At 36.0% G+C, this 13534-nt stretch overlaps 1 protein-coding gene across 3 annotated transcripts in view; it reads left to right on the forward strand.

Moving 5' to 3' along the window:
• Positions 1-652: 652 nt before the first annotated feature.
• The window catches only part of ralgds (ral guanine nucleotide dissociation stimulator), a 29125-nt gene continuing 16243 nt past the window's right edge, over positions 653-13534 (forward strand). Inside the window, exon 1 of one of the 3 annotated variants that reach the window (XM_051116939.1) lies at positions 653-878. In XM_051116939.1, coding sequence (XP_050972896.1) covers positions 735-878 — 144 coding nt within the window. In that variant the 5' untranslated portion in view covers positions 653-734. Of the gene's footprint in view, positions 879-5059; positions 5399-9939; positions 10250-13534 lie in introns of those variants that run through there. The other 2 variants (XM_051116940.1, XM_051116938.1) reach the window with 2 other exon arrangements.

Genomic DNA, 13534 nt, shown 5'->3' on the forward strand with positions numbered 1-13534 from the left:
TTAATGGATGTGAGTGTATGTCGGCTATTTATATATGTGTGTGTGTTTTGTAGGATCCAGACCCAGACTCCCAGCTGCACAGGTCACTGGGCAAACTGGTCACGCGAGCGGGAACACACTCTGGGCACTTTTTCGTTGCTCGAACAGAAAGCACTTTTCCACTGCCGAACTGCTCTCAGATACACAAACACAGGGTCTCTAAGGGGCACGCTAGGGGAAAAACACAGCAGAATGCAGAAAACAAACTCGTCTATATCTCCATGAGCTGGAAAAAAGGAGTGTGAGCGACAGCCTTGGATTGAATGTGATGTCTTGAGAGGGAGGGAGACACTGTTCTGCAGAGACGCTGCATTTTAAAGCAAGATCTACCTGCGTACCTACGTCGTCGCATGTATGGGTGTGGGTGTTTACATGGTTAGGAGAGTGTTAGAGAGCAAGACAATGTGCAAAAGGAAGTGCTGACTGGGAGGAGGTCGAGTCGTTTAAGATTTCTTACCGTCTCCTGATGCAAGAGAAGCAGATGACAGCAGAGTGTTAGTGACAGCTGCAGCAAGTTCCTCTTTGTGCAGCGTGTAACTAGTAAAGAGAAATACACAGAGAGCCGAGTAGTTTTGTGTGCGATAGAGAGAGCGCCTGTGCACTCACTCTGGAAACGGAGAGAGTGCGAGAGAGAGGGAGGGTGGGAGTTGTGTATCAATGAGAGAGCAGACACGGGGGAGAAGCATTCCCCTAATATGAAGCAGGCGCCTGGACAGCAGCCTGCACTCTCTCCATCGGGTAAGATGGAGCCCAAATCTCTGTTCAGCCTGCATAAAGCCCTGGCTCAGCCTGTGAAGATGTGCATGTTTGATTTCCCTGTCTCCATCCTGGATGATCTGGTAAGAGAGAGAGACTGCAGTCGTTTCGTTCTGATTCACCTGGTGCGAGTGGTGTGTGCGTGTGTATCATTTAGTGCAAGTATTTGCTCACCCTTTGGCTGTGTTCTGCTGTTTTTATGCGTGTTGGCTTAGAGCCAGTGAGTACTAGAAGTGACCGTGTTTTCATGGTGGAAGCATGTCAGTTCTTGCTGTTCCTCGTCATCAAAACGGGTTACAACTAATCGATAACGGCGTCTGGAGTTAGTTGCGAATGTCTTGCGCTCAAGAGTGAGCTCTACTTTTGGCATGCTGAACAGGATGTTGTTGCTATGCTGCCCGTGGCTATTTTTTATTTTTTTTTTTGGGGTGGCACATTTCGGCCAGAGAGATGTTCAGGAATGATGTGTTACTTTTGCTAAGTGGCTGGTGTTTTTATGTGTCAGCACTTCTGCAGGTGTGAGAATGCGTCTAGGTTACTGAGACCTTCTTTATCGCATATTATATTGGTCCACTTCAATACTGCACTGCAACTGCTTCAAAGTTTATGAGTCATCTTGGATGAGGATGTGATCCACTGTCGGTCCTTTGGGTTTTGTTTTAGATTTGTTTGTATAAATGTCAGTGAAATGTTTGTCCACATATATTAATTCATTAAAAAAAGTTGAAATTCACTTCATACTACATCCCATCTTGGATGAGCATGTTTAAAATGTCTAAATTAAAACTCATGTTATTTTTTTGCAGGGCAAAAGTTATTAATTAATTAGCAGTAATGTTTGAAAAAATAAATATATGAAATTCATGAAAGTAGTTTTTCATCTTTTTTTATACTTTCTTAGAAAAACATAACATTTTAAAAATAATAATACAATTTATTATGATATTTATTAATTGATAAGCCATGTTGTTTGTAAAAAGTGCAAACTTTATTTACATTATTACTTCTAGAAATAATATATAGTTTTGTACACTCAAAGTGTAATGGAAAATATTGCTTTTGTTATTGAATTAATACAGTTGAATTGAAACTTTTTTAAAAAATAGTATACTGTTTTAAAGGTTTTTTTATGACTTGGCTCTTGCGTTTCAAGCTACATTTTTAAAGATTATTTCCTTTTCTTTATCATAGACACACTTATATGTCACTGACCAAGTCGTAAGTTGTGTCTCAGTGAATGTCTTGAAGGGATAGTTCACCCAAAAATGAAAATTCTGTCATTAATTACTCACCCTCATGTCGTTCCAAACCCGTAAGATCTTCGTTCATCTTCGGAACACAAATTAAGGTATTTGATGAAATGTGAGAGCTTTCGGACCCTCCATAGACAGGAACGCAAAGGCCCAGAAAGGTAGTAAGGATATTGTTAAAATAGTCCATGTGACATCAGTGGTTCAACTGTAATGTTATAAAGCTACGAGAATACTTTCTGTGTGCAAAAAAAACTAAAATAACAACTTTATTTAAATATTTCTTCTCTCCCGGGACAGTCCACCGATATTATTGAGAGTACCACGACATAAACAAGGCACAGTGTGGCGTACTCTCAATAATGGCGGCGGACTGTCCTGGGAGAGAAGAAATATTTGAAAAAAGTCATTATTTTTGCTTTTTTGGATGAACTATCCCTTTAATTTGAACTCTGTTGATTTCTGATCTTAATAAACTCACTAAAGATTCATTCATATTACTAGGCCTGGCATTTATTAATGATCGTAATCTTTTCAGCAGCGATGTTTGGTGACAGTGGTATCAGATCAGCTTGTATCTGTTCTCAGCCAGTGACTGTCTGTACTCATCTGTGACTGGACAGGGTTTTTGATATAGCTTCTTATTTGGCCTCAGTGGTGAGGAGAAAGCACTTTTAAATGCCAAGTTCTGAGTGTCAAAGCGCCTTAGAATCGTAATGGAGCTCCAGAGAATTCAGCAGGGTAATAAATTGAGCCACAGAATGGTGTTTCTGTGGCACTCAAGAAAGGAAAGTATGTGAGCTCTCTGTGTGAAAAAGAATCTGAGGTTTACATGCTACGTTAGGTCGGTGAATTAAGTTCTTAACCCATTTTTAAAAAAGAAGTTTGGTGACTTTCAATACTTAAAGGGATAGTTGACCCAAAAATGGAAATTCTGTCATTAATTACTCACCCTCGTGTCATTCCAAACCCGTAAGACCTATGTTCATTTTCTGAACACAAATTAAGATATTTTTTATTAAATCCAAGCACGTTCTGACCCTGCATAGAAAGCAATGCAACTATCACGTTCAAGGCTTAGAAAGGTAGTAAGGACATTGTTAAAATTTTATGAAGCTATAAGAATACTTTTCTGCGCAAAGAAAACAAAAATAACACTTTTATTCAACAATTTCTTCTCTTCTGTGTCAGTCTTTAACGCACATTCAAAAGAGTATTATGACAAATGCATCAGTATCTACTGATGTCACATGGACTATTTTAACAATGTCCTTACTACCTTTCTGGGCCTTGAACATGTCAGTTGCATTGCTGTCTATGCAGGGTCAGAACGCTCTTGGATTTCATCAAAAATATCTTTATTTCTGAAGATGAACGAAGATCAGATTTGGAACGACATGAGGGTGAGTAATTTATGACAGAATTTTCATTTTTGGATGAACTATTTCTTTAAAGTGGTTGTTTTTGGTTGGACTCCCATAGTGTGAACTGTTTCACACTGTCCTGTTATAAGAACCACTGTTTTAAGCCACATGTAGACATGCATTGACAAGGTCTGGCCACTTGAACATCAATATCCACCTGTGTGTGTAGTCTGTGTTTTTAGGTCAGGTTTTGTCTAGACCTTTGACAGTCCATACTGCAGCTTATTCTAGCCAAGAACTGTCCATTTAACTAATGGCATGGCAGTGTGTGTGAATGATTTGTAGAGAAAACACAAGGAAAAACAGTTTAAACTACAAGACTCTAAATAAGAGATTAATGACTGGCAATGAAGTACAGATGTATGTTAATTATTTTACCAAAATATGAGGGATCATACAAAATGCATGTTATTTTTTTATTTAGTACTGACCTGAATAAGATATTTTACATAAAAGACATTTACATATTGTCCACAAGAGAAAATAATAGTTTAATAATAGAATTTATAAAAAATGACCCCATTCAAAAGTTTTTGTACACTTGATTCTTAATTCTGTGTTGTTACCTGAATGATCCACAGCTGTGTTTTTTTGTTTAGTGATAGTTGTTCATGAGTCCCTTGTTTGTCCTGAACAGTTAAACTACCTGCTGTTTTTCAGAAAAATCCTTCAGGTCCCACAAATTCTTTGGTTTTCAGCATTTTTGTGTATTTTAACCCTTTCCAACAATGACTGTATGATTTTGAGATCCATCTTTTCACACTCAGCACAACTGAAGGACTCATATGCAACTATTATAGAAGATTCAAACACTCACTGATTCTTGAGAAGGAAAAACAATGCATTAAGAGCTGGGAGTGAAAACGTTTTGAGATCAGGGTAAATTTATTTTTTTTGTCTTCTGGAAAATAAGGTAAATACCTTCTGTAGCTTCTGAAGGGCAGTACTAAATGAAAAAAATATGATATTTAGGCAAAATAAGATAAATGTACACATCTTCATTCTGTTCAAAAGTTTACACCCCCAGCTCTTAATGTAACGTTTTTCCTTCTGGAGCATCAGTGAGCGTTTGAACCTTCTGTAATAGTTGCATATTCAGGTCAGTACTAAATAAAAAATAACATGAATTGTATATGATCCATCTTATTTTGGTAAAATATCTTGACTTTGTTTGACTTGAATTTATTTCCAGAAGGACTGAAAAAAAGCTTTTTACACCCATGTGAAATAAGACTACAGCAATATTAATGGCAAACTTGATAGCATTGTAGTGAATATGGATTGAATCTCCATTTTTTTTGTAACTAGGTTAAAGGACATGCTTTGGTGGAACTAGCAAATAGTAAAATAAGAACAAAATAAGTTTCTACAATGACATCCTGTTGTGAACACCAGAAATTGTTCTTTCACATGGTTTGATTTTTTTCTTGGAACAGAAAGTTGTCACACAGGTTTTATAGGTTTGTTTGATTGCTTCACTTGCAATTTCATTTTGTGTGGGAATTCTACTGAATTCCCAGAGCAGCCTGTGCATCATAGGCATTACAAATAATCGCAGAGTAACCTTAAGGGTGTTAATAGACAAAAACCCCAGCAAATGTTGTCATCTTCAGTAAGAGGCAGTTGAGAGAGTCAGAGTTGTGTTACCGTGTTCCCTGCGTATTGATACAGCTGTTTGAGTCCACACGTGTTGGACAGGGCTAGAGTTTTGGGGTCAACGAATGGCGAAGGAGAATTTTGGGCTTCATATCTATCAGAAGATTCAGAATCTCTTGCAGTTTATGCTTCAAAGACTCAATTGAAAAGGTGATGTGTTGGAAAAACAAGCTTGATCAACTTGTGCAACTGATAATCCGGTGTGGCTTGGGTTGTGTGTACGTGAACGAACCTTTATACTGTGATTTGGAAGGTTTAGTGGAAAGAAAACAGGTAAGAATTGTTTATTTCTCCTAATTTATGTAGTTCATCTTACCAGATCTGGTTTTAACAGATCTAGTTAAAATGAACATTTTATAATTACGTTATTATGTTTATTAATATTTTACGTTGTTTGTAGTGTCATTAGGCTAGGATTACATACAAAGGCTTTCTAAAAATATTCAAGCTCAGTTCCTGGAGCATGCAGTGTGATTTCTTCTGAAGATAGTGGGCTATTACTAAAGAAATCTGGTCAAGTCTGTACAAACTACAGCTTGACATCTCCTTAAAACAGTGGTGTTTGTGTGTGGGTGTGAATGGATACCAATGAGTGACAAGCTGCTTCCTGTTCATTTTAAACCATTCTTGGCTTTGTTAGAATCTGTCAGGTGCTTTCCACAGCCTGAGAAGTGCATACCTTATCCTCTGTTGGGACATTTTTTTACTTTTAGATTGTAAACAAAGAAAGAGTGAAAGAAACAACATCAAGAAGTCAAATTTTCAAAACATTCCAAGTAATCACTCAGAACTGATGCGATATTGAAGCTTTTTTGTGTTGTAAAACATTATTGATTGTTTTCCCTTGATAAGGTACCACTTGTTATCTGGTTGAAATTATGAGTATGCAGAAAAGCATACTCATATCTAATTGATGTTGTGTACTCTCAAAGTACATGTGTCCTTTTTCAGGATGACACAGGCTTGTTAGGAGAGGAGACTAGGTTCAGGGTTAACGTTGTTTGCTAACACTCATGCGAGCACTCTGATGGCATTGATTCCTGATAGTAGTTCGGATAATATAAAAGTTCTTTAGCCCTGTGTCCAATGGAAATGGGTTTCCAGACCCTGTAATCACCTGTTTTTGACTGTGTATGTCTGGGCAAATGTTCAAAAGAGATCAAATGAAGCTTCTCCAAAGATTTATAAACCATGCTGGTGCTGTAAGAGAACAACAAGCTGTTATCTATCAATCTCAGCAGAGAGCAGCGCAAATAGTGGTTGTGCAACTGAGTTCCAGCTGTGGCAGAGATAGCCTTTGCCTAAGTATACATGTTACAGCAATCCCAAATGTTTGGTGCCATGGGTCATTATCTCTGTTACAAAAAATATTGCATGGACATTTAGGTCCATATATATGTTTAAAAAACAGTAATTTATGAAATATTACACTTCCAGTCAAAAGTTTTTTAATGTTTTTAAAATAAGTCTCTTCTGCTCACCATGCCTGCATTTATTCGATCCAAAGTCTAGCAAAAACAGTACAATTTTCAAACATTTTTATTATTTAAAATCACTGTTTCCTTAAATGTAATTTATTTCTGTGATTTCAATGTTGAATTTTTTAGCTTCATGACTTCAGTCACATGATCCTTCAGAAATCATTCTAATATTCTGATTTGCTGCTCAAAAAAAAACATTGACTGTTATTATTATGCTGAGTAGATTTTTTTCAGGTTTCTTTGATGAATAGAAAGTTCAGAAGAACAGCATTTATCGGAAATAGAAATCTTTTATAACATTATAAATATCTTTATTATCACTTTTGATCAATTTAAAGCATCCTTGCAAAATTAAATTATTAATTTCTGTAATTTATTTTCCAAAAAATAAAATAAAATAAATAAAAAATAAATAAATTCTGACTCCAAGCGTTTGAATGGTATAGTGTATAATGTTACAAAAACGTTTTAATTCAGATAAATGCTGATCTTTGGATCTTTCTATTAATCAAAGAATCCTGCAAAAATGCAACTATTTTAAATATTGATAATAACAATAATAATAATAAATGTTTCTTTTTTGGATCAAAGTCAAAGAGACTTCTTTAAAAAACATCAAAAATCTTACAGTCCAAAAAGTGGTTGTGTACATGTTTTGTATGTGAATATATTTTAAAATGTCATTTATTGCTGTGATGGCAAAGCTGATTTTTTCACCAGCTATTACTACAGTCTACAGTGTCACATGATCCTTCAGAAATCATTCTAATATGCTGATTTGCTGCTCAAGAAATATTTCTTATTTTCAGTATTGAAAACAGCTGTGCTGCCTAATATTTTTGTGGAAACACATTTTTTAGGATTATTTGATGAATAGAAGGAGGACAGCATTTCTTTGGAATAGTAATATTTTGTAATGTTATAGATGGTTTTACTGCCACTTTGATCAATCTAATGCAGAATAAAAGTGATAATAAATAAAATAAATAAATAAAATAAAACTTAGTGATCCCAAACTTTTGAATGGTAGGGTAAATTATTTCTAAGGACAACATTTTACTGAGAAATGTAGGCCTACCTACTAAATGCCTTAAATGCAATTGGATTGATAGTTTACAGAGCGCATGAATAAATAAACCGTGTTACGTGTATTTATGTGTTCTGTGTTCTTGTTGAAAGATTTATTTGGATGGTGCTTCAAACCCAAGTGTTCTGACACATAGAAAACTTACAGTATAATAACTCTGTGTGATCGCTCTGCATGGCAGCAGAGCATAACTAACAACTATTTCAACTAAAGATCCCAGGGTTATTCATCCAGTACAGTTTGTGCTGCCTTGAATTATGGCTGCAAATCTATCAACAGAAGCAGCCAGATGAAACATTAGTAAAATCTATGTGAATTCTGAATAACGCTGAAAGTAACTGTAACGTAAAGTGTAAACATTTTTACACTTGGCTGGCTCTTATTCATCCCAGAACAGGAAGTTTTGTAATTTATACTGACACCTATTGGCCTGACTGCTCTATGGATATTGATTATTTGCTTTGTTTCGTTAAAGGGATAGTTCTCCCAAAAATGAAATTCTGTCATTAATTACTCACCCTCATATCGTTCTAAACCTGTAAGACGTTCATTCATCTTGAGAACACAAATTAAGATATTTTTTATGAAATCTGAGAGCTTGATGAAATACATTGCAGTGTCATAAACTGTCAACGTGTAGCGAAGACACAGAAAAGAAGAAATTGTTGAATAAAGTTTTTTTTTTCTTTGCACACAAAAAGTAATCTCATAGCTTCATGACATTACGGTTGAACCACTGATGTCACATGGACTATTTTAAAGATGTCCTTACTACCTTTCTGGGCCTTGAATGTGTCAGTTGTGTTGCTGTGTATGCAGGGTCAGAAAGCTCTCAGATTTCATGAAAAGTATCTTAATTTGTCTTACAAAGATAAACGAAAGTCTTACAGGTTTGGAATGACATGAGGGTGAGTAATTAAAGAAAGAAGTTTCATTTTTGGGTGAACTATCCCATTAAGGTGTACTTTTATGTTAATGTTATGATCAGTAGTAAACAATTGCATGTAATGGATGGCCATGAGAAGACGGCGACTTCCTCCACTGAGAATTAAATATCTTTAAATGACTGATTTCTTAGAGTTCTTAATCTGATACATTTCAATCATCATTTAATTTCATACTATATGTTTTAATTAGTTTCAAAATATATTTCAGTGTACCTTTAAATGAAGTTATATGTAATATTTAAGGATCTCCACAGCTTCCAGCACAGAAACTTAGCATTTTCTTCACTTAGACAGCTGTCTTGTCGGATTTCACGATATAATCATAATGGTTACCTCAGGGAAAACACCATCATCCCCAGCAGGTGCCTCACACAGCTGCTGCTCTTTCTCGCAAGACATTATTCCTCTCGAGGGTTTCAATTTCCTTGGGATCTTTGCATCAGTGTTGCAGTCATCCCAGAAGAGTAAGTTAGCAGTATTTTCCAAAAGAGGGCGCTAGTAGTATGCATTAATGCCACCAGCGTCATGGCGTTCGGAAAATCATGTAGGAGTTAATGTTTTTGTGGTAACTGTGCTTGTAGCGCAACAAATATTTTGAGCTTGAAACATGAATAACCTACAATTTAGGTTATTCATATACAGTGTAGCTGTCCCAAATAGGATGGATCAGGAAGAAAATGTATTAACATGAGCCGGCCCAAATGAAAAATCCACTTCGTTTCAGTTTGAGTATTACACCTATTAGTGGCATAAAACATGAGCCCTTTAGCTCATTGTACCCTTTAGAGAACATACTGATTCATTTACAACAAACCAAAGCTGTACAATATGCTGAAATGCCTTTTACAAAAGACCACGAATGCTTTATTTTTTAAAAAATAGAAGTGTTTTATCGTTTCGTTTAGATATTAAGAGTGTCACAAAGCCTGGTTCACAATGCCAAAATTATGTGAAATTTATTTTGTATTCTTTATTTAAAGTTAGTCAAAAATCTGTAGACAATAGAAGAGTTAAAGGTATCAGTTAAAGGTCACTATCATATTTTCGTCCTTTTATTCACAAATGCTTTTAATGTTTAAGCCATCCGCTAGATGAATCATACAATCGTTTAATTACCGCCACATAATTGTTTTAGTTGCATCCGGCGTGTGAAGTTATAATCAAGCGATTAAAAGTGATATTTTTGGTAGCTCACAACAGAGTTTCCCGGAACTTGACGTCACGATTAGTCATGGAAGGGCGGGGCCACGTACAAGCTCTTCGCGCAAAGGGGCGGGGCCTAGCGGCTCAGGGCTTTCCCTTCACCCGGACTGATACAGACTAACAGTCGTTGCCACAGCGCAGGTCTGGATGACAGAACATGGAATTCGTTATAAAATAATACATCGTAGACAGAGGTGACAGTATTTCAGTAATGGTCTACATTATGGGAATGCCGTCAGACGCCCTAGGTGTCAAACCCACGTCCCTGGACGAGCTGTTTGAGTCCAGTACTTGGAAAATTAAAAACATTTGGGATGGGGTGAAGCTGGAGATCGCACCCGGAGATGGATGTCCGGTGGTCCTAAATAGTTTTACGCATTTGGACCCTGATCTGCCTGTGCTGGAGGTAATACACAGATTTAAACTCATTTGCATTACAGTGTGTGTGTATAATAACTCATTTCTATTATTGTGTGTGTGTGTGTGTGTGTGTGGATAGACTTGGATAGCTTATTCAATATCAATATAATAGGCCTATACTACAATATTATAAGTATATACAAAAAAATTCAAAATGTTATTTCATTTTGTTAATATTTGTGTTAATGATATATTAAGTTTTTTAATCAATGTTAGAGTTCTTCCCCTCCTACCTTTCTAGACCTTTTTTCAGCATGTTTTGTTTGTATTGCTAAGCTTGTATGAGTGTTTTTGTTGAACTTTACCAGTGTTTCTCTCTTTTATATAAAAAACTAAAGATTATGAACTATTTCAAATACTTGCGCACATCTGTCACCTCAGTTACAAATTCTGCTGGCTTTATATGATCTTTGTCTTGTGTATGTCTTAAGACTGCCAAGATAAATACGACAAGGCAGTGTAAATGCATTTACAGAAATCTCTTGTTCTCGATGGCCTACATGAGGGAATTCAAAATCCACCATGATCCTGGCAAGAGCACTGGCACACTCTGTTTTCCTCTTATTCACTCCGTCTCCAAGTTTCCCTTCTCCTAATTCTCTTCAGAAAGGGCTGTGGAAATAAAACAGTCAAATGAGAATCACGTTCAGGTATTGAATGAAAACACAGTTTCAGGATAATTTATTAGTTAAGGACGTGGAAAGAAATGCTGCAGTATGGTATTCATTATCTGGGAATTTTGCTGACCTGTCAATACAGTCCGATGTTATTGATGTTATGTTATTTAGAGTTTGTTTATGATGAGATTGCCCACAATACTGCAGTTATGTCAGCTGACAGTGATTGATTATGTTTAAGGAACCTTTTATGTAATACGTGACAATGCGTTTACTTGTCAGTTGTGATAAAAGACATTCATTATTGATTTCCTATTTGTGACCTCTCAAGCTCTCCAGCACAAAATGTTGTTTTTGAATGCGAGGAAATTATTTTATCACCATGGAAGTCACACATTATTTTTATGGCTGGTTTGTTATGCTAAATCTGTGATATCTGACTATGGTTTGTGAACAGCATGTCCTCTTTTTTATCTTGCATTTCAATGCCAACAGCACATTGTTGTGACTTAAACAACAGTTCACACCAAAACTTGTTTACGACGTTGAAGCTTTTCTCCAGTCACATGCAAAAAGAAGGTTCCAGTGTGTCACCAGCTGCTAACCTTCACTGGACTAAACCTAATCTGATTTCATTACACAATTAGTGATGGTTAAATCTCCCATTCCACCCAGGACAGCATTAGAGCCTTTCTCCTTTGTGGGTGCTGTTTTCTTTCCTTCCTCTTTACAGAAATCATAGTACTTTCCCCTCCATTCGAATGTGAAAATGATTGTCTCGTCTACTCGCAAACATCCAAAAAGTTGGCTTTGAGGTAACCGTGAGTGATGGGTGGAGTTGCAATTGTCAAGTAACTTTGCTATAAATCCTTCTCTCTTATCTCTGTCTCTCATCCTCTTTCATTTATGGCATGGGTTGTAAAAAATGGTACTGAAGGCACTTATCTCTGCCTTTATAGTGATTCAAGCCCCTCGATGGCTTGGCAAGAGCTCAGAGTTTGTTACATCAGCCCTGAAGATCTAAACCAAATTGTCCAGATGTAAAAGTACCCTTGTATAATGGATCATTGCGAGCTTGGTTCATAGATCAGCTAATCGCTTAATGTAACAGCTGCCATAAAGGATGCAGTGTGAGATCTTTTGTAAAAGCACTTTAATGCTGTTATTGTCAGAAACGGACCACTTGTCGAAAAATGTGTGGGAGAAATTGTTACGATCAACTTGAAAGAGTGATTGATAGTTTGTTTACTCTAAAATGTGCCTTGACTTTCTTGAAATATACTATTTGTCGTGTGATTTGGGCAACATAAGCTAATTCTGTTTTCATATTTTGTAATAATAATGCCAGGTTAAAGAATTTAGACTTTCGTATTCAGGTAGATAAACTTCAATACGTATAGAAAATTGCTCCTGAGGCATATTTCCAAGATGGCTATCATGTGTTTTAGATTAAATATGCTCCAAGATACTGTCAGCCTTTATGTTTAAAAAAAGAAATCGATCAAAGGTTTAAGATCAGTACGATTTTTAAAAAATGTTTCTGAAAGAAGACACCAAGGCTTTATTTGTTTGACCAAAACAACAGTAAAAACCATAATATAGTTAAATATTATCACAATTTACAAAGTTTTTAGGATTTTTAAGCATCCATTACTCCAGTTCAGTGTCTCATTATCCTTCAGAAATTTCTCTAATGCTGATTTGCTGCTCAAGAAACATTTCTTATTAGTATCAATGTTGAAAACAGTTGTGCTGTTTAAATATTTTTGCAGAAACCATGATATATATTTTTATAAATAGAAATTTCAAGAGAATAGTATTTGTTTGCAATAGAAAACAATTGTAACATTATAGATTATTCAATTATATCATTCTTGCTGAATAAAAGTATAAATTTCTTTCCCAAAATTTGGGTACACTTTGATTGTTTACCAGTGAACAGTAGTCAGAGAATTGACTGGCACTTTTGTCACTGGGTTTTCACTTTAATACATTTTGTCATTGTCCTCTTTTGTTTGTTAAAACTGTTTACAAATTCTGTATTTTTTCTTAAAGAGGCCTTTGTGTGATAGATTGAATTGGGAACGTCATAATGGGACCGACAGAGCTGAGCTTTGTATAATGAGGAGAACAGACAGGGGTTGTACATTGACAAATACAGAGATGCTTTTGTCGTGAAAGATCTCTTGAATGGAAAGAGAGGGATGAGAGGGAGGAATACTGGGATGGCGATGAAGTGAAAACATGGATGTGAGAGGCAGGAAAGATGAAAGTGGCAGAGAAAAGGCAGGAATGCGTAGGTGAGCAGAGCACTGATGTAATTAAGCAGTTGTACAAGGCGTAAAATAAAAATACTCAATACAGGTTTGTTAGGTTAAATTTAGAAAAGCAGCTCAACTAGTAGAGCATGATCCCTGGGAACACACATACTGATAAAATGTATAGCTTGAATGCACTGTAGATGACTTCTGCCAAATAAATATGTGGTTCACCAAAAATGAAAATTCGGTCATCATTTAATTTCGTTATATGAAAAGAGTGCCAAGACATTTATAACAGATCACCTTTTTGTGTTCCAAACAAAAAATATTTCTGACTAACAGTATACTTTTGTGTGCAATGTGCAGAAATGATCCGCTCTCAGAATAATACCG

This window comes from Labeo rohita, chromosome 8 (assembly GCF_022985175.1).
Source record: "Labeo rohita strain BAU-BD-2019 chromosome 8, IGBB_LRoh.1.0, whole genome shotgun sequence".
NCBI lineage: Eukaryota > Metazoa > Chordata > Actinopteri > Cypriniformes > Cyprinidae > Labeo > Labeo rohita.